We start from the raw sequence: 23,087 nt of genomic DNA, 5'->3' as shown, positions 1-23,087 counted from the left end.
CCACACTGTAAAAGTAGCTGACTCCAAATCCAGCTCCAGACAAGTGGAGTACCTCAGGGTTCAGTCCTGGGACTGCTCTTGTTTGGCATCTACTTCTCTGAAGTACAGGCCAACACTAAGGGACTCTGGCTAACAAAGTTTGCAGATGACTGTAAACTGGGAGCCATTACTGAATCCCCAAATGATGTGGCTACTCTACAAAAGGGCCTTACAGAAACAGATGTTTGGTGCCAGAGCCATGGGCTCAAGCTCAATGCCAAGAAATGTATAGTTATTCCCTTTGGGAAAAAACATGTACCCACGAATTACCACTTAGGTGGCAGTACACTAAACACCGAAAGTGTGATAAGAGCCTTAGGGACACAGGTGGACAGTGGTCTCACCTTCAATAACCATATCGCCACAACAGTCAGGAAATCCTTCTATGTGGCACACCTCATCACTAAGAGCTTTTCATCCAGAAAAAAGGAGGTCATTGTCTCACTGTACTCATCCCTCATTAGACCCATTACAGAATACAATGCCCATTTGGTATGTACCTCTCGAGACATCTACAGTGACTGGAAAGGCCGCAGAAATATCTCACTAAAAGAATCACAGGCCTAAAGCAGATGCCCTATGCTGACCGCCTTAAAAAACTCCAGCTATACTCTGTCACATATCATCTACTCAGAGGCGATCTCTGCTTAACATACAAGGCCATGTCAAACCCAGAGCTGTTGGACATGCTACACTTAAAGAAATCCCAATCCCTCAGAGCCACATGCTCCAGGGATCTAAACCTTGTCATCACAATAAATAAAACATGCTGGAGGAACATGTTCCTGACCCAGAGATTCCACAGACTCTGGAATAGACTGCCCATACATGTCAAGCAGAGCGCCTTTTGGCCCTCTTCAAAAGGAACCTTGACGACTGGATGGGAGAAAGGAAATTCACCCCGGGGATCATGTCAGTCGCCCTGCTAGACAGGGGACCAGGGAAGTAAATAGTGTGGGAAGAAATAGCCAGGGAATTGTTATGGCTAGGCTTGTATAGGCCCTAGGGCCGATAGCCTAGTACCAACCTATGAACCTATAAGGAACCTGTGAATCTGGGGCCTTAGAAGCCAAAGATAGAGCATCCAAAAATGCTGGCAAAACAGGTGGCATAGCAGAAGGAGATTCCACTTGTAAAAGGTCATAATAGCTTTTTTGCACCTCAGAGACCGGAGAGCAGCCCCATTTAAAGAACTCTTTCATCTTGTTAATAGCCACTCCAAAAGAAATCTCTTCCACTTGAGAATCAGGGGAAGCATATTCTAAAGGGGATGTAATTTGAGTGGAGTATGCCAGGAATCCTCATCAGATGAAGACTCATCATTTGAGAACTCCTGTTCCCTAGCCCTCTTTACAGGGGAAGAAGTAAACTAGGGAACAGAAACAGCAGTAGAAGGTTTAAGAACCATTAAAGTCTTAAGCAATCCCTGTGAAAAAGTATCCCAGTCAGACTGAGGCAATTTAGGGGATGGAAAATGCTTTGTTTTTTCTTAACATGCACCTCTGCTTGATGGCTAAGTGAAGGACCTGACGTAGGACTGCCTTCAATGACCGACACCAGGATCTTTTCCCTAACTAGAGCCTATGTCTCTGGACCCTTCCAACACAGTATTAAAAATAAACCCCCAATGGAGCACATATCTGAAAGCTGGAAGCAACAAACGGAAACAGGTAGCAGACAGACGTACTCGTCAAGCGTTCTGAATGGCAGCAGAGAAGTTCTGAGGATTGCACATGCAAGTGTCCTTTTATAGCTGATGTTCAGCAAGGCTTACAAGCAATATTCCGTGTAACTGCAGTAGCTAAAAGCTGTTGCATGTTAGCCGGATGTCGGGTCGCTTGGGGCGGGGGATCTCCCACATGTTAAGAATACAGCAACATTAGAATAGGAGGACATAAAGATTACCTGTGCCAGAAGGAACACGTTTCAAACTGATAAGGATGACACCAAAACATATGGCACTGGAAACACTGGTATCCGAGAATGCAAAGCCAGCAACAATAACAGAGTAATCAATGTCAGCATTGTGTTGACCAGCACCAGGTGACTAAAACTGGAGTTGGCAATGGAGCCATGAATATCAGTACCATTGAAAAGAAAGCTCAAGGTGGAAATCTAAAACTCCTTCAGCACTCCAAGTCAAAATGAATGGTGAAGTGGCACAAATGTTTACTGCCTGAGCTCTCACAACAGCCTCAGCCAGCTTATCATATCTCTAACTAGGTGAAACTGGTGAATGAAGAGACCTGGGTGTTGCATGGTCTGCAGTCCATAAGCTAGGAATAAACAACAGTAAATTCTGGCCTACAAGATTCCACAACTAATAAGGTAGGAGTCTCGGAAGATTTTTTAAACACCATTACTGTAATTTCACTTGTGACATAGGCAAACTTACATTTATATACAAGTAATCAAGCCATATTAACAAGTTCACATTTACAAACATTACAGATCACATATACTATTCTGTACCATATAATCATAGCAGCATTATATAAATTGTTCATTTCCTGCCTTCTCTTAAACCTCATTCCTCCTCCAAAACATTTTTCTGCATGTATGGTTCCAACAATTTCCATTTTCAATTTACAGTTTCCAGGGTGATGCAGTAGTGCAAAAGTTAGTGTTGTCGCCTCACAGCAAGGGGTTCTCTGGTTCAGTTCAGGGCTGGGGTGCCTTCTGTGTGGAGTCTGCATGTCCTCCCTGCATTTGCTTGGTTTTCCTCCCACATTCTAAAGACATGCATCTGGTGCAATTCTCCCTGGGTATCTGCTGAAAATGGTCTCAGTCTCAATTGGACTTACCTGGTAAACAAATGTTAAATAAATAAAATTATTTTTTATTCTAAGTAATTTACTCCGAACCCTTTTCTAAAGATGCCACTTCCTGCTCTTTTATTTCTGTTACAATATTTACTGCTTCAAGTACAGCCAGTTTAGACTTTGATTTCCATTTTCTGGTAATTGCTTTTTGGCAGCCACCAGAATTAAACTTAACAATGCCTTACTATGTCTAAGCAATTTGAAACCTGTATATACATATATATATATATATATATATATATATATATATATATATATATATATATGTATACACACACACACACACACACACACACACACACATGCCTAAAGGTCTTTCTTTCTCCCGTATATATATATATATATATATATATATATATATATATATATATATATAATTATTTATTTATTTACATTTGTTAACTGGGAAAATCTGACTGGACACAGATCCTTTTTCAGCAGAGGCCCGGGGAGAAGAGCTCCATAATAAAAACAACAGTTAATTACAAGTTACAAGAAGTATAGGTAGGTTTTGTTTAACAATAGTAGTAAACAGTTATAGTTCAAAATGAAATTAAGTACTTAGTTAAATGGTACAACACTTATATCATTGGTGCCATAAAGACTAGCAAGTATTTTAATAGCTGAGCTAGCAGCTATTACCATTGAATAACAGTGGCTAAGATTACAGCTGAGATCTAGGTTTACAAGCAATGTATTTGGTTGCAATCCAAAGGTAGTTAGAGGGGTGGAAGAAAGGGATTAGAGAGGTTGGGGTAGAGATGTTGAGGTTTGTTACAGGGGCATGCCCAGTGCTCTTTTAAATTAGATTTTAGAGCAGCCTTGAAGTTATTGCGTGATGACACAGAAGTTATAATGTGAGGAAGGGTATTTCATAATTTTGCTATGAAGTAGGAGAAGAGAGTTTCTCCAGGAGAGTTCCTAGTTCTAGTTACCTGTAATTGATTTTTGTTGCTGGAGCGTAGTGGTCTGGTGGTATGATAAGGTTGGAGTACATTTTGGAGGGAGGGGACTTTTAGAAGATGATTTAGTAGTTTGTGGGCGAGTGAGAGTTGGTACCATTGAAGGAGGTGATGGGAGTTCTAGCCAGCCTAGTTCAGTAAGTGAGGTGCAGTGGTGGCTACGGTAGTTTACCTAACTCACTTTGCCTTAGGTTGGTAAATATTGGAGAGGCATACAGTAGGGCAGAGATAAGGTGGATATTTGCAACTGAAATCTTGGCCGTTTTGGTGAGGAATTGCTTATTTCTGTATAAAGCTCCTAGTTTTTTGTGTACTTTTTTATGGTTAACGAAATGTGGATGTCAAACTTGAGGTTATTGTCAATTTCAACTCCAAGTAGTTTGGAGTGGTCTGTTGGGGGATAATGGTGTTATCATTGGCTTTAATATTAAATTGGTGGGTGTTTAGATTGTGTTTGATGGGTTGAAAGATGAGGTGTTTTGTTTTGTTTGTGTTAAGTATTAATTGTGCATCTGAAAGCCAAGTTTCAACTGAGGAAGAGGCTTCCTGTGTGGTCTTTTGAAGTTCAGGTAGGGAGTGGGCTAAGCAGATTATGGTGGAATCATCTAAGTACTGCATGACAGTGGCCTGTTTGGTATCAGAGGCTAGATTATTAGTGAATATGGAGTAAGGGTCCAAGGATGGATCCTTGAGGAACACCGTGTGTGTGTGTGTGTGTGTGTGTGTGTGTGTGTGTGTGTATATATATATATATATATATATATATATATATATATATATATATATATATATAAATAAATAGAGGTTCTATACTGAATCAGTTAACACTTAAAAAAGCGAACGCTGATTCACTGACCCTATTTCAGCGAACGCTGAAAATGGCGAACACCCGGAACAACAAATTTTTTCTCATGGAAAAAAATTGCTGGGCTGGTTTCAGGAGTTTGCTGTTTCCTCCACTGTGGTGTGATCTTGGAGTTGGTATATTTATGTAGGGTGTGTGTGATGAGCACAGCCCCCCACATCAGGGGGTGTGGGGGGGGGTGAAGCCCCCCACATTAAATAATGTTTTTTTTTTTTTTTTTGGTGGAACAGCGATTTTTTTTTTTGCCCTGGGAAAAAAATTGCTGTTCCAAGTGTTTGGCATTTTCAGCAAACTAGGGTCGATGAATAAGCATTCACTTTTTAAGTGTTAGCTTATTTAATATAGACCCTAAATAGATATGCACACATACATACATACAAACACACACACACACACACACACACACACACACACACACACACACACACACACACACACACACACAAGATTTAACAATCTACTGTATCTCGGTGTTGGTAATGTGGGTTAAACCCATATAATCAAATCATAGTAAGGCAAAAACCACCATTACTCATATGCAAGGGCAGAGTAGTGCTATTATGCAATAGCATTATTTTAAAAAGAAATGAGCTATCTTTTTAATAATCTCACTATATACTGGAACTTAATATCTTTTGTATCATTATTCACTGCTTGGAGTCTCTAACGATGGCTTAGTTATGTAAGTGCAATATACATGAAGATGGGGAGACCAAAAGTTGTATTTATACTTAGTAGGGGCAACTGAGTTAGGACATCAAGGAAATTTATTTTCTTTCTGCTAAGTGTCATGGGAGCATTAAAATTCACCATGATGAACTGAATATGGATGGAGAACAGTACAGGGAATTCATCCCTGGTTTGGTACTTATGTCTCTACTGGACACAGGCAACCTGTATATGGTATGTCTCCCATGTCTCTGCTTGTAAATACTTCATCTCCCAAGCCCCTGCTTATACTTATCAAGAGTACCAGAACGTGTCAGAGATTTGGGATATATGATTAGGCTTAAAAAGGCCACAGTGGTCATTAGCCTGGTAAATAACAATGAACTTATGATGCTTTGTAACTAATTTGCACTTTGATAACCTTGCAGAATTATTACTGGAATGCAGATCATTTTGTCAAGTATAATTTGTACTTCATACTCAAAACAAGTGTCATTGTGGTGTGCTGGAGCTTTTCTGCCCCGGCCTCCATTTTAAATGGGCCCAGCCCAGATGGACAAGTCAACAAAATATAGTCAAATATCAACTGTGCAGCTGCTTTAAATGTGACCCAATACAGCACTGAAGTGACTGACTAGTAGCAACCCTGTGATGAGATACTGGAAATGTAGATACAGGTCCCTGGGGTGAAGTGGTGTAAAACTAATAGAATGGCAGTTAGGTTATATGTGCAACACAACAATATGAAGTAACCTTAAAGTCCTGTGCCATATTAGGAGGAAGCAAATGTAGGCAGCAGAAGTACAGTTGAGAAACAAACACCAACTGCAACAGCATGAAGTACACTTCACTATCAGGGGATTTTGACATGTAAAGTGAATTCATAAATAGGTATGGTAACAGTCATTCCCATAACAGCAACAAACTGATGGGCAAAATACTAGAGGTAGCTGGGAAATGTGAATGTTGGGAACAGTCAATACCAAAGCAGGTGGCAACAAAGACAGAGTAAGATAAGGTAAAGAGGGATCCAGAATCTTTCATAAGCACATTACGTTTGTTGTCTTCCATATTCTTACAATGCCTTCCCGATTCACAGCTTTGGGTATTCGAACCACTGCTATGGTACAAATGGAGATACAGTAAAGGACCTTGCTTTGTCCTGACTAGCTGCTGAAATTGAAGAAATTAGTAAAGTATTCACTTTAACTGTTAAAGAACGTTAAGGCTAAACTTCCAGCAAAGATCACACACAAGCATGCCAAAATTAGGCTTAAAAATCAAACACAGATGATGCCTTCATGTTGTCCTTGAACATAACCTTTTCTTCTCTTTACGAGCAGTATAAAAATTCCCAAAACTGTTGAAGTTCCTCATTCTCATAACTCATTTGACAATAAATGGACTTAACTTTACTGAAAAATCAAACAAGCTATATAGAAGAGGAAAGTGATAGAGTGTGCTGGAGGCATGGAGACATGTATGGATGGTCATGTCACCAATGCCAAACTATTACATTTAGTTCTGGCAGCCCCTGATTAAGTTTTAGTTGGGATACTGGTGTTGTTGAAATCCAGAAATACAGGTGTGACCAGATGAAGGAAATAAACAGAGATATGACACAAATGATTAAAAAGAACATTTACATTTCTCTGAACTTTCACAGAAAAAAAGGATAAAATTGTCTAAACCTTTGTTTAGTATGGCTAAACAGAACACATACAAAAAAGGGAAACTTACAATGCACTTGTCAAAATTCCTCTTGACTGTGACTAGTACATTCCCTAGTGTGGTACTCAAAAATGAAGCAGGATCCACATTCTCAGCTGTCCACACATGGTAACTCATTTTTACCAGCATATACAAGGAGTTGAAACTGTCAATCTTGTCACCAAAGGCAATAAGGACATTAAGTTCAGGTTCGATAGTACGAAATATTTTAATCATCATTTGACGGACAATCTCTTTTCTATTAAAAGAATAATAATTATTAAAACATGTAAAATGCAACTTAATAAATAATAAGAAATTTATGCAGGAAGTACAAATACATAAAATACAATTAAAACTGCTAACAAATATAAGTCCTCACACTTGGGTGAATCCCCTACACTAACCAAATGTCAAACAGTTTATTTCGTTTTATTAAATTGGTTAGTTCCATGGGACCAAAGGTTCCTCCACAGCGGATATCAAGGGAAAAAGGCTCCACAATAAACTCTAATCTCTGGAGCTAAGAGTCAGCAGTACTAAGAGCTACACAACTATATCACACTAAAGATTTAGAAAGAATACCACAACTTTGTTGGCATGATGGGATAATGCCCTGACCACTACCTAGGTAACCTGATTTTGAGTAGTGTCTCAGGCACCTGCTGGAGCTGGGGGGTGGGGGTGATAGGGAAAGAATGATGAGGCTAAGCCTGCTCTTGTTTTCAGGGGGATGATATGCTATCAGGCCTGACAACTCATTCTATCTCTGAAGTTTAAACAGGTGGGTGGGTTTTAGGGAAGCACACTCACCTGCAGGCCTGGGGTGGAGCTGTTCCCAGTAACCATACCTCATTGCTCAGTTCTTCCTTAAATATGATGTTAGCATATGCAGGAAGACAGTCAAAACATTTTGCACTTTGTGATACCTGCAGCAGCAGCAAGGAGCCTCAGATGCATTAATTATGAACTGGTGTGCTTACTTTCAATGGGATCAAATGATGAATGGGTCATTTGGGAAGGTGAGGTGCGGCAGTCACTGTGAGATGAAGACCCCCACCTTCACCAAAAAAAAAAAAAGAATAAAGATTATGACATCAATCACGTGTTATCACTTCTTGGAAATTAGTGTCAGTACCTTGCATGCAAATCTGCATCTGCTGCTTTCTCTACGGATTAAACACAACTGGACTTAAATGCATGTATAGCTATTACGTCATCATCTTTCAAATATACTTTTTTTCCCTACAGCATTAAATGCCTATCTGCCACATTAAGTTTATTAATGGTTCAAGGACACTGCAAACAGCAATATATCAATACTTTCTTCAAGAAAAGCTACTTCCACTAATGGCAAACAGCAGCAAAAAAACACTAGGGCAGACGCTGTTTGCAGGACAAAAGACTGCCCTTCATCCAAATATATCCACTATTTAATTTTGCCAACATCAATGTCAATGTATATCAAAGAAAAGGAAAAAATGATTTTTAGCAAAACATTTTTTTCACAACTTTTGACATGTTCAGACACTGTTGAAAGCAACTTTCCAATGTACTGCTGCAATCTCTACCTGTGAGATAATTCATTATAACAGCAGATACATGAATAACAGAATCAGAGATGCATCATTTCTATGCAGGAATTGGAACAGTCTGCTGAAAACAGACAGTCACTTACCCATGGACATGTTTTCAAGTCAGATCCCCCCCATGAGTGATACAGCAATTTCAAGTCACTGCTGCTAAAGGGTAAGATGGTTATAAAAATAATATTTTGTGCATTTTTCTCCTACTGGAAAAGGCAGGCAGAGACAATGACAGAAATGCCCCACATAAACAGAAATTTAATGGAAAGCAACTATGCAATAAAAACAAATACAAAACATTTGATTTATGCTAATATGTAAGAAATACAGTTTGTACAACTTCCAGGTGACAGATAAATGTACTGAAAGTACCGTTCTGTGGGAGGACTCAAGTTCAACAATCAAATATAGGATTTACTGTTCATTTAACAGAATGGGATTTATTAGCAGGCAGACATCTGTATATAGAAATGTGGAGAACCATTATCAGATGCCAGGTTACCTCCAGGTCAAGGATGTCAACTGAAAACGCATCTGTAAAAGAAAATGAAATTCACCTTCATTTTTCTTTTGGAGCTAGATGATCACCAACAAGTGTCCATTAATCTCCCACACTAGTATAAGAATGGAAGAGACCCTGCCACCTGTTATCTAAGGTATCTGAAGGATCCTGTCTGGTAATATAATATATATATGGTAATATATAATATATATATAATAAGATATCTATGCTGTTTAATGAAAAACATCACACTACATGCTCCACCACAAAAATTACATGCTATAGGATCCTAAAAATTGTTCCAACTAAATTTGATGGCTATACGTTAAGGTTACAGATTTAGAAAAATAGAAGAGGGAAAGATGAAAAGTGCTGGAGAGTGTGCAGTGGATATAATCCTACATGCCTTGAGACTAAGGGCAGAAGAAAAAGGTGGGAGTATGACGGGTAGAAAGGGCAGCAGAGTGACAGCTCCTATTACAGTAACAACCTTATGTTTACGTTTATGGTGGTTATCCTCGAACAGCTGTGCTATGCTCATAAGGATCACTGCTGCAGAATATTCAACAGACTATAACACAAAGCTATAAAAGGAGACACCTTCACATCAGGCATGGAGAGGAGGACACACCACATGTTTCAGAATTCCTGCTGCAAAACATGGCATGCTTCATGACTGCAGGTCCAGCACACACTGCCTTGAGAAAGTACAGCTAAAGATCTATTTGTTAGCTTCACAGATGCTATCAGCAGAAATGTTCTGTAATAAAGATATACTTGTGGTTGCTTCTTGTGTATAGCAGGCCTTGACTTGCCAAGGCAGAGACCTCCAATAATGATAATAAAATAAGATACTGCTGTTAGCTAGTCATTTCAAGAGACTATGTAAAGATAAAGTTCCTCCCTCATTGTCTGACAAGGAGGAGACAAAACAGTGGTCCAGGTGGCTAAAATGGTTGGTTCTGTTTGTCTAATATCTCAGTTGACCATGAACATCTATGCTGTACAGAACCTTGTCCCACTTATTTTGAGATCTGTGGGTGAAACACAGGAAGATGGACAGACTGCTTAAGGGTTAAAAAACCCATGGCCAATCTTGACATGGGAGAAAGAATAGTCTTCAAGTATATATTTCCCTTCTGGAAGATGGGGCTCACTGCACATTGAAACCTGCAGCTCTGAAATTCTCTTTGGTGCGGTAATAGCTACTAAGATGACAATCTTCAAGGAATGATACTTGAGGTTAGTTTGAAAGCAGGCCAAGTAAACTTCAGTGGAGCAGGAAAAGGTTCCTTTGGAGGCATCAGATGTAGGATACCTCTAAGACATGCATTTCTATACTACCATGCAGAGTTCATGAACACTGAAGACAGAAAGACTTCAATAGAGAGGTCCAGACACATGTCAAAGAGGTTTGACAGATACTGCTGGATTTAAGGAATGCTTGCTGGCAGCACAAGTTAAACATTTACTGATGGAATTAAGCTGAAATCTTCCTGGCTTTGAGCAACTGGTATTTCAGACTAGCAAACATCAGAGCCCCTTCTAGCTGTCTTAGGAGGATGCAAGGAACAGGAAGGGTCAAGGGCTCTGTTGTTAACATGTAGCAATGAGCTTGAAAACTAGCTTCTTCACATCTTGGTTTGATATGGACCTTTAAAATGAATGGGAAGGGAGAAAAGGCATACAGAAGCCCCTGGTCCCAATGGAAAGAGGAAATAATTTTCAATTAGAGGACTGTGGAAAGACACAAAGGCTGTCCTTTAAGACAAACGTGTATCCTTTTGGTTCTCCATTACTTTGTGAGCTTGAAGATTTTTTTTCTATCCAGCTTCCATTCCTGTTGGATGTTTATGCTCCTGCTTAGGTGGTCTGTCAACATGTTCTGTCCACTATAGATGAGTAAATATTTAAACAGACCACCAGTTCCCATGCATTCACTGCATCCTAAAGGGCGTCAGGGTTTTGGCCTTAAAAACATGGACCTCTCCACTGCCTCCTTGGGCCATGATCAATACCTACCATGTCCAGATAAGCTACATACATATATTTGAAGAAAACTGATATGAGTATTAGCTTCCTAGGATTTCCCCATCTGCATGCTGGGCTCAGTAACTTGTAGTGTTACCTGACCAACAGTTACAGATCCTGGCTAACATTAATTCACTCTCATACACACACATTTCAGACAGAAGGCAAAGAGGAGACTGGATTAGACATTTGTATGCAGAGAATGGAGGGAGGAGGTTACGTGAACTGTCAATACTGTTATGGTTCTGGAATATGGTTTGTTTATATGTATGACACAGGCAGCTGAACTGGTTGTAGGGCTGAAATGCAGTAATGTATACTGAGAGATATATGCATTATGTGCAGGAAGAGTACAGTTCTGTAAGTAAACTTACCATAACAGCAGATGTCTGAATGATCACCGCTATAACAGACTAAGCTATATGGGTTAAATCCGGTCAAGGATACAACACCCGACCAGCTTCTAAAGCTTCAGGGCACCTTCCATGCACCTAAACAAGCTACGCTGTCTAAAAAGACAGATTTGGGTGGCAAGCCCTTCACAGCTTTTCTGCCAACTGAGACAGTGAGGGTGAGCCCTGATAAGACATAGACAGGAGTAAGTATGTCCACGCCCTGGCATAAAACACACCAACACTAAGGAGGATGTAGGGAGTGGCTGCAGTGATTATTCGAACATCTACTGTTATGGCAAGTTAGTTACAGAACTACACTATGCTTATCATATGCTGATCACTGCTGAAGTATTCTAAGCTATATGGGTAGACTATAACAGCTTACAACATTTTGAAGGTTGAAGGCAAAAGGTCCACATGTCCCTGCAAAATGTTCCAAGCAGAGCCTGATTTTGACTTAGAGAAGGAATTAAGCTTGTAGTGCTTTGTAAAAACATATACAGAGGACCAAGTTGCTGCAAAGATCTGAAAGACTTTGTGGTATGGAGTATCTTTTCTCCCTCATTTTTGGGTCAAGGAAAGAAAACAGAAAGATGGACAGTTTGTCAAAGTAAAATCAAATACTACTTTAGACATAATGGTAGGGTAAGTTCTCAAAGGAACTCTGTCCCTCTGAAAAATGAGGTAGGATTGACCTACCATGAGAGCTTGAAACTCAGATACTCTTCTTACAGAAGTCAGAGCAATCAGCAAAAAACAGTTTTCCATGTTAAGAAGCCTCAAGTCAGTCAGATAAGCTCATTCAAAACAGAGAAAGTGTTAGCTCCTCCAACACAAAATTAGAATACCAAGGAGGTGCTACTGGTTTTCTTGGAGGTGTCTTATGTAAAACCCCTTTCAAAAACATTTTGGCTTAAGAATGCATTGAAAGTTGGGAATCCAAGGACAGGCATGCTGAAATGGCCAACAAATGAACCTGGATGGGGAGTAAGAAAAGGCAAAGGATGGTAACTCACACAAATACTGTAAAACCAGAAAAACAATAGCCCCGAACGGGTGCTGGTTATGTTCTTGGCCCCAACTAGAAAACCTTTTCCATTTATTTACATACGACTTTCTGGTAGCAGACTATCTTGTCTCCATAAGTATCTGCTGCACATCCTCAGTAAACAGGGACCAAAAAGGAATTAAGATCCTATCATGTAGGCAGTCAGGTAAAATTGCTTGGGACTGATGTATCCAACACCTTCAGTTCTTGTATGAGTAGATCCTTTCTGTGAGGGATCCTGCAATAACTGCTCATGGCCAATTCCAAAAGAAGGGAGAAAGTACAGTTCTGTCCCACTTACCATAATTGTAGATGTTCAAGTAGATCAATGTTGCAGTACTGATTTTTGGGACTTCCTGCCAGGCAGAAGGCTGCAACTGGCATGATTTCCAGATCACCTCCAACTGATGGACATACAAAGACCGATGTCTGAACATCATGATATAACACTATCCATTGATGCCATCTTCGGGTCTTTCTAAGCAGTGAATTAGCAGTCTGATGCCTGAGGATACACTAACCTCCCTAGTTGTCTGAACTTAAGTGAAAAGGAGGGAAAAAAACATAGGAAGCAGACAGGGGATGATGGAGATAAGAGGACTATCTGCAGAAAAAAAAATCTTCTACTCTTTGCATCTAGGAAGGGGAGACAAGTGGTCAGCAGACAGAGGGGGCTGGAGGGTGGGATCATGTACTGCAACAACCATCTACTCGAACATCTACAATTATGGTAAGTTGGACACAACTGTACTATGTTCTGTGTAGTCGATGCTATAGTTATGATTATCTGGAGAACTCCCAAAGCTAAAAGTTGGGTGGCGGTGAATCTTTATGAGCATAGGAAATAACATTTTGCCTAATGGTATTAGTGAAACCTTCTCTAGCCCTGGAGACATTGGTAGATTATAGTGTTTTGTAAAGGTATGCACGGAGTTCTATATGGCTGCCCATAGGATGGCCTGGGTGGGAACTCCTTTGAGGACAGCAGTGGTAGATGTCCCATGTCTGGTGTAGTGTGCTTTAATATGCCCAGGTATATCCTTGACATGCTGTGAGTAACAGAACTTAATGCAGATAGCTATGAATTCTGAAATGGATTGTTTGGAGACAAGTGTGCCCCATTTACCTCTATATAAAGAGGGAGCCTGGAGACCCATCTTGGAACTCTCCAAGCTAAATAAGTTCCTCAACATCCCAAAATTCACAATGCTTACACTGCAAAACTACTCCCCATGATCTTCCAAGATGCCTCTATGGTCATTGCTTTCAGAAGGTAGGGCTTGCCTTAAATCTTCAAAAATCCCAAACTTTTTCTCTGCAAAAGCCACTAGCAATTCCTCTGCTGTATTAGGGTTTCTTGTCCTCTCTAAATAATACCTGATCTGTCTGTGGACATCCAGGGAGTAGAGGACTTGCTCTGCTCTGTTCTATGGATTTGGGTAAAAGACTAGTAGGTGACTAGCCTGGTTCTGATACCTCCTTAGGTGTAAAGGATGGATTTGTTCTAAGTGTGAACCTAACCCTGTGGCAGACAGTGAAAGGTTCTTTATACATGAGGGCTTATAGCTTAGAAACTCTCCTAGCTGATGTAACAGCTATAAGAAAAGTCATCTTCCAGGTGCACATGCTCAGAGAGGCAGTGGAAGCAGATTAAGAGGGGGCAATGTTTGTTTTGGGTGGTCTTAATAGAATCACCCACTTCAGAAAAAGTTTCATGTAACAGGTTGAGAAGATAGGTAGGGCACTGTGCAAGCAAGTGGGATATTACAGAAGCATGTGCCACAATACTGTAAAAGGGAAGTTCGTGTCTATAGAGGCCTGACAGGTACTACAAAGCTGAAATGATGTCTGCCTGGGAATGGTTAGTGTTATTGTGACACTAGGCAGAAATCTTTCCCATTTTGCCAGGTATGATTTCCTGGTATTGGGCTTCCTTGCTTCCCTTAGAATGGAAAGCATGTTCTTGAGATAAGATGCAGTCCTTCATGTCAAAATCCAATCCTCCTGGCAGTTAACATGAGGGTGACTAGGTAGAGGAAGATCTACTTCCTATGGTAGGGTATGGAATCTCCCCTCGCTAAGTGTCAAAAGGAGTGAGAACCAGTGCTGTCTCGGCTAGAAGGGACCACTAGGATCACGCTGGGTCTGCCTGCCCTGATTTTTGTCAGCATTCTAGGGATCAGGAGTAAGGGTGGGAATGCATACAGGAACCAGTTTGTCCATGTGAAAGAGAATGCATCTATTTTCCAAGCTTCTGTCTGCTGTGTTCTGCAGCAGAAAATCTGTAGTTGCTTGTTGTGGTGACAGGCAAACAGGTCTATTGAAGGGATCTCCACACTGTATGGTTAGATCCAGGAAGACCTCTCTCTTCATCATCCATCTGTTGGGATCTAGAAAAGTCCCTGCTTAGAGAATCTGCCAGGGTATTGCTGTGGCCTAGAATAAAAGAGGCAATGAAAGTCAGCCCTGTTTCTTGAGCCAGCATCCAGATTTTCCCGGAAAGGCTGCACAGAGGGCAAGACAAAGTTCTCTTGTTTGTTTAGGCACCACATCACTGTGGTGCTGCCTGTCCAGATTTGAAGGGTCCCTGGGCTTAAGTTCTGTTGAAAAGCTTTTATATCTAGGTAGACTGCTAGTAATGTTTTTTGATTTACATGTAAATTCCTCTGTTGTGGGGACCAACCACTCTGCATGTTCACCAAGCTATATCTGAATTGTCTGTCGTGATGGTCTTGTCTGCTTCTGGTAAAGTGAAATTTGACCTGGATTCCTCTCTGTGGTGTTCTTCCACCACAACAGTTCATTTTTCAGGCACAGAAAGAGAAACAGAAATGTTTCCAAGGGTTGGGATTGCTGTTATGAAATATTTTTCAGGATCCACTGGAGTTTCCTCATGGGTAACTTTGCAAGTGGTATCATGAGAATGGAAGCTGGTTTGCACCCTAGAATCCTTGGGAATTATCTTGCTGTGATGAGTTGTTTTGGAAGCAGACTGGACAGATAGCCTGTCAAGAAAGCAATCTTGAGGCTTTCTGTTGAACAGAATCTATGAGGGCTTCTAGAAAGAAGATCCTTGTTTGAGGAAAAGTTTGGGATTTTTGAAGATTTAAGGCAAGCCCTACCTTCTGAAAGCAATGACCATAAAGGCATCTTGGAAGATCATGGGGAGTAGTTTTGCAGTGTATGCATTTTGAATTTTGGGATGTTAAGGAACTTATTTAGCTTGGAGAGTTCCAAGATGGGTCTCCAGGCTCCCTCTTTTCCTGGAGGGACAGGCTGAATGGATCACTGGTGAACTAGCTGCCTGAGAATAGGTGGTAAGAGGCTTTCTTGTTCTTTTGGTGGCTCTAGGATGCCCAAGAAGGATGGTATTTATGTGAACTGAGTATAATACCCCTTCTCTATGATGCTGAGAACCCACTGGTCCCTAGTGATGTTTTTTCATTGGTTTAGGAAGAAGGGAGAGACAGCAGCGTCTTCCTGCCCAGAGGCTTGGAGGGGATGATGGGTAGGGTAAGGTAGAACACAGTCACAGTTGTTGTGTTGGGTGGGCTCTTTGGGACTTTCCTGTTCTGTGTGTACACTCTGTTTGCCATCTCTTACATTGTCTTTGTTTATTGCTATGGGGAGGCCTCCCTTGTCTTGTCTAGGTGGAAAAGGCCAGGGTTTAGAAGTGTAATTCCCACTGTATCTTGGGGTTGGAGACACTTATAATTCTTTCAGTTTTAATTTGTTTTACTTTTTTATCAAGATTCCCAAAAACTTGTTCGGCTGGAAGACCAAAAATAAGTTCTTTGTCTAATATAGCATCTAGTAGTTCAGCCTCTACCCGATCAGACAGGGGCTGGGTCCTGAGCAATGCATGTCTGCAGATGACAGAACCTGTGGCAGCTGCTCTGCAAGATGCATCTAAGCCATCACAGTTACATTTTAGGGAGTGTCAGGAGACTTATGACTTATAATACTTCTCTGGCTATCTTCTGGATTTCCTTAGCGAGAATACTTTTTTCTTGAAAGAGATTCAAGGTACTTTAGCACATGGAACTGACAATTCAAAGCTCTTACTGCCAGGGTGCCAAAGGTATAAGCTTTCTTCCCAAATCTGTCTAATAATTTACTTTATAAAAACACAATACCAAACAGAAGTAGAGCTAATAAATTCTTTTATCCCAAAAAACAGAACTGAAAGAGGCAGCCAAAACACGATAATAAAAATCCGACTATTTATTAGAAATAAATGAAAAAACAATCCAAACAAGTCTTTGGCCTTGTTTGGATTGTTTTTTCATTTTATTTCTAATAAATAGTCGGCTTCTTATTGTCGTGTTTTGGCTGCCTCTTTCAGTTCTCTTTTTTGGGATTTTATGGGCATTTGCTGTAGCTGAGGAGCCCCTTAATGTCTTGGAAATTATTTTTCAGTTAATAAATTCTTTTACTGCACAATCAATGTGGTACCTCGGCAGTTTTGCCTTCAAAGGACATTTTAGTGCAAAGTGCAATTCACTTAAATACATTTCAAAAAACCCCAACATCCAATCAAATGTATTCACATACATTCAGCCATGATTAACCCTTTGATGACTGTTCAGAAAATACATAAATAAAAATATCAACATTTTCAAACTTTTTGTTAAATAAAAATTATCAAAAATTTTTTAACATATAATAACTTTACAAATAATATTATTTAATCAAACAAAAATAGAATATTCAATAAAAAAATCAATTCATATTGAGAATATTCAATAGAAAAATCATTAATATTTCATCAAATTCATTAAACAGAATTTAATATAAGCAATAATCACAAATGGGCACTCAGATCATAGCCGAACAATCTTAATAAATTTATACAGGATGCCTAGTCAGTCTTACCTAAATACAAGATGCCTGACCTTATTAAACTTGACACATTCTAAAAACCTTAATAAATACATTCAAGAAACCAAACAACGCAGTGAATCCCCCAATGAAATTCATCACCTTAAAACACAAAATTGACTTCCAAATTAAGTCCCCTGGGTGAAAGTGTCCTGTAGTTCAAAATGAACTTACTTTCCAAATGTAGTAATTTTCTAACCACATCCCCACCCCAGGATAATAATGGCTGGGCCAGAACTGAATAAAATAAACCTGAAGTGTTACCCTGATGGACCTTACGAAAATGCTCGGCCACAGGACTCTTTAAATTGCCATTATGAACATCTCCAAGGTGCTCCAAAATCCTAGTCTTGACAGCCCTTTTAGTCTGACCTATATACCATTTAGTTTTAACACAATTACACCCAATAATATACACTACAGCGCATGAGAGACAGCTAAACCTACCCCTATACATAAATCTCCTCCCATTAATACGTTCTCCCCCCAAACTTTTGAAATGATTACAAACTTTGCAATGGCCACATCTGAACATACCAGAGGAGCTGGAACCAGCCCCACACTTTATCATGTTCAGAAGCTCTTTAAGGTTGGCATAACGTCCATAAGAGAAATTCACATATCTGGGAAATAATTGCCCAAACTGTGCATCACTACTTACCAAATGCCAAGAATCCAAAATTATTTCCATCCTGTCTGAAAAGCCAGAATATTTAGAGACAAAAAAGATTTTCCTATTGTTCACATTCACGGATCTACCACTATCTTCTACCTCTGTCCACCTTCTTATTGACCACCTGAATCAATGCTTTATCCAATAATTCTTCTTTATAGCCTCTCATACTCAGTCTCTTTTTCGCATTTAATAAAAATTCCATCCTACATGAATCACCAGAGGTGTTCCGGGAAATTCGTTTAAATTCCCCCAGGGGTAAAAAATCCAACAGGTTGGGGGGATGCATACTAGATGCATGTAAGAAATGATTAACTGTAGTGGCCTTTCTGTATGGTCTATACTGAATTCTATTACTATTCCTGAACTCAACATAAAATTCTACATCCAAAAATACCACTTTAGCATCACCCTTTACCATGGAAAACTTAAAACCATGCTCCGTTGAATTTAAATGAGCAAAAAATTTGTCAAATTTACACAAAAAAAAATCAAATCATCTATATACCTTTTGAAATAAATAACATTTTGCTTAAAAAAGTTGTCCGTATAAATTAACTTTTTCTCAAAATAACCCATATATAACATGGCATAGGTGGGAGCATAGGGAGCACACATCACTGTCCCCCTGTGCTGCAAAAAGAAATTACCTTCAAATTCAAAATAACTATGACTCAAACAACATTCCAGTAACCTGGTCACATATGCTGCCTTAGGCCCCTCTCCTATGATGTCCCAAATTGCCTCCATACCCCACTTCAACTGAATGTTGGTATACAATGAATTTACATCTACTACCACCCAGTAGTAATCCTCCTGCCATGTTATGTTTTTCACCTCACCACAGACCTCCGCTGCATTTTTAACATGCGCTGGGACCCTATTTAGGAATTTCTTTAAAAAAGATTCAAGAAAAATCCCTACATGCTCCAAATATGACCCTATCCCCGACACTATCGATCTCCCCGGGGGGTCCAAAAGACTTTTATGCAATTTAGGCAGGGTGTAAAAGAAAGGATTTACAGGCCTCGCATTAAATCATTTTTTCACATTATCCTTACTAAAGAAGCCCAACCTTTCTCCACGCTCTAACAATTCCAGCAGTAATTCATTAGATTCTTACACAGGATTCACCCTTAACTTCTCATAATCTTCCTGCTGCAATAACAAATCAAACACCATTTTATGGTATTGCATTTTTGACATAATCATCCAATTACCCCCTTTGTCTGCTTGTTTAAACACAACATTCAAAAGTTGAGCCCTTAAAGAATTTAATTCACACCATTCTTCTTTTGAAATATTAAACCTCTTTTCTTTCTTTACAAATTTAAAAAGTTCACATTCCACTTTTCTACAAACTACTTGCTCAAACAATGAGACAGTTGATGACAATTTAGGCGGCATAAAACTACTGGGTATGGGTAAAGTCGGCACGAACAGTTTGCCATAACCATTATCAAAGACATCACATGACTCCTCCATATTACTATCTGTTTCTTGTACATTTTCCACATCTACATCATATTCATAAATAAAAAGATTCAACAAATCTTCATCAAGCATTTCTACAGCATTTATATTTTCAACTTCTGTATTTAACTTTTGTTTCTTCTGTATATATTATATATATAATAATTTACTTTCCCTGTCATTAGGCAAAGGATGTCTTCTTGATCCCTTAGGTACACCTTTTATGAAAAGGGTCAGCTTTAGGATTTCTGTACAGGTTCGTATGAGATTCAAGCACTCTGTAAAACCTGTCTGGCTTCCTAGGAGCAGGGGGAAGAGAATCAGGGTGTAAAGCAATGTCTTTGAAGACATTATTCAATGTACAGGAGGAATAGCCTGTGGTCTGGGTGATGGCAAGCTTAACAGTTCCCTGTACTGGGTCTGGGCCTGAGAGAACTGCTAACTTTCCCGACTGAAAGTCTCCTTCATTATATGACAGGGAAAGGAAAGGTCTTCAGGGGGGAGGAGGAGGAAGAAAAGGTGTCATTTGAGTCTGAGTAAGTTTGTGGTGGCAAGTGGCCACAGTCAGACAATTCTTCCCCATTCTCAGAGATAGAGGATTCTTCCTCTTCCTGAAAAGATACTTCCCAGCTCCTTTTAGATGGGGAGGCCTCAGATGTGGAAGAATGACAGGGTGCTCTAGATTTCATGAAGGCTTTAAACTCCTATGCTATTTTACAGAAGTCTTGGGTTTCAGTCTGAGAAGTGGTGGCCGGAGGCATTGGCATAGAAAAGGAAGTGGTTCATTTGCATACCCATTTTACAGGGGTGACCTGAGGATGCAGTCAACTGACTGCAACTTTGAATGCAGCTCTGGTAGTTGAGGAAGAAAGGGAGTTCCCCTCAAGACCCATGTGCGGATGTCAGAATTTAAGGCCTGCAGAGAGACCTCAGACATGACCGATGGGCATTTGTAAGCAGTCTGGAAATCATGGTGGCCTCAGAGGAGTCACTCTAAAGGATTTAGGTCTAAGAGTCGCCATACTAGAGGGCTGAAAAGGTGCCGTACCTGGGTTGTCGGTCAACTTAAGAGCAGTAGCTGGAGCTTTTTCAGTAAAGTCAAGGTCCTTAGCCTTTTTTCTTTCCATTATTTTGGAATGATGCTAGCTGAAGCTGGAGTTAGCTGAGGACCTATGGCAGCAGCGGTCTGTGATGCCATCAGGGAAGCCGAAGAGGAGGACTCCATACTGGTGGCTAGTACCTTGGCTCTGTTTTAGAGTTTTTGTATGGAATTTTGCACATTCAGGACAGTTAGAGATGTTGTGTTGAAGCCCTAAGCTGAACAGACAAAACTAGAGAAAATCTTTATCCTCAAGGTGGACCCTGTTTTTCACAAAATCTCACCAAGATGACACTGATATAGACAGTATTTTATATAGCACAGATCATGGACAGAAGTAGGGTAAAAACTAAAGAAGATAGCTGGGTGAACAAGTCCCAGGATAAAAAAAAACTGCCCAGTCCTGGTAGGCGCACTGGTACAAGGACTGGAAAAAATGACAGTGTAGAATCCTCAAGACATTCTTACAATGGGACTAGGCCAGGCCCAGGGGGGAGGTTGGCCCCCCTGTTGTAAAAGTAAGTAGCAGTCCACAAAAATCACAAAAAAATGACAGGTCAAAAAAGAGCCATATAGAGGACAGAGTGGACTACTGAGGATAAGAAATAAATGATGCTTTGTTACTATTATGCAAGAAGTCCAGAATTTACACAAAAAAGATATACAAAAAGATTACGAGAGAAATTAGAGGAAAGAAAAATACTTCCACGAGAAAAACTGTTAGAAACTTCGAATACAAATTTGTGTTCATTAATATAGCAGATCCACCAAGAAACCTTGTGCCATTTGGAAAATAAAGCGACTGAGGAAGAGTGAAAATTAAAAAAAAAATTAATAAAAAAAAAAATTTAGAGACATTTGAAAGGTATAAAAAAGAAATATGGACATGAGAAAGAAAGAGGGATCTGATATGGTGCAATATTTATGCAAAGAAGAAAGCCAAATTAATCAACACAAAAAAGGTAGCCCCCAAGATATTCAAAGAGAAATACAGGCAAAGGCATCCAGATATGGAAAATTTCACAATAAAAAAATAATACCACAAAGAGGGAATGTAGAACAGAAGATTAGTCAAGTAGAAGTTAAAAAAAAATCTAAGCTGCAGTTATGGAATACTTGCAAAATGAAGGATTCAGTCTAACACAGGTCATATCAAAACATGATGGAACAACTAGCCCCCAAAGTAAGGAGAAACAAGAGGACCAGGAGACATCTGAAGAAGAAATATGGACATGTCAAAGAAAAAGAGATTTAATAAGGTGCAATTATGCAAAGCAGAAAGCAAAACTAATCAATGCAGATCAATAAAAAAAATCAATCAGAGCAGTACCAAAGATATTTGAAGAAAAATTCAAAGACACCCAGATATGGAAAATTTTACAATACAAAAAATATGAAAACAAAGAGGAAAAGTAGAAAAGAGGCTTAGTAATGTAGAAGTTAAAGAAATAGAAACTGAGGTATGGCTTACCTGCAAAGTGAAAGATTTAGTGCAGAAAATTTAATTCAGATAACAACACAACAGTATAGAGCAATGGACACCCAAATTAATAAGAAACAAGTGGAGCAGGAAGCATCTAATCAGTTGACATATGAAGATACTTTTCTAGCCTCCCAGTGAAAACCAGTACAAAGATTCAGTTGGAGTTATACATCAAGGGAAAGAACATGAAACTATTGAAACTCTGATATAGTCAATGTCGTGGAGTGATAGGCCAGTGAGTTCCCATATGAAAGAGCAACAGATGACACAGAGTGAAACTGAAGAAAACGTAGCACAGGAGAATCTCTGGAACTTTCTATAGAATGCCCGCAGGAAATGGTGAACAAAAAATGTGCCCTCAGTTTAGAAGAAAATGATCCAAGAGAACAGTTACTTGATTTAATAGAGATGAATAGATATATTAAGATCAATGAAAGAAATAGACTGCAGAAGGTCAATAAAACACAAAAAGTTAGAAGTTTGATAAAATAAATGAACACAGTAATTAGGACTGTCCACAGAAATTCATGTGATATAACAGAAGTAATTAAGATACATTACTGTGCAGCCAAATTAATAACAGATAAAGTTGTACCACAAGAACATAGGGATAAGTAAGGGAAAGGATTGTGAGAAATCAAATGCCATCATGGAAGTATCAAATACAGAAAACTATAAAACAATTAAGCCAAGAAGTGTGACTGTTAGAAAAATATAGAAGGGGAAACAGATCAACAAAATACTCAGAAAGATAGACATGATAAACTCAATGCGCAGTATCCGATCAGGATTTATCATGCATTATCGCATATAATAAACTAATAGCAGCACAGGCAGAAAAAACTTACA

The 23,087-nt window shown here is 39.5% G+C and overlaps 1 protein-coding gene across 1 annotated transcript in view; it reads right to left on the bottom strand.

Moving 5' to 3' along the window:
• EXOC1 (exocyst complex component 1) overlaps window positions 1–23,087 on the bottom strand; it is a 1,123,278-nt gene that overhangs the window by 188,357 nt on the left and 911,834 nt on the right. The window contains exon 15 of the mRNA XM_044062479.1: window positions 7,098–7,326. Coding sequence (XP_043918414.1) covers window positions 7,098–7,326 — 229 coding nt within the window. The remainder of the gene's footprint in view (window positions 1–7,097; window positions 7,327–23,087) is intronic.

The sequence above is a fragment of the Protopterus annectens genome, chromosome 2.part1 (genome assembly GCF_019279795.1).
Source record: "Protopterus annectens isolate FY-2018-M chromosome 2.part1, PAN1.0, whole genome shotgun sequence".
NCBI lineage: Eukaryota > Metazoa > Chordata > Ceratodontiformes > Protopteridae > Protopterus > Protopterus annectens.
Note: the sequence above shows the minus strand (reverse complement) of the source record. Positions and strands in the feature narration are given on the sequence as shown.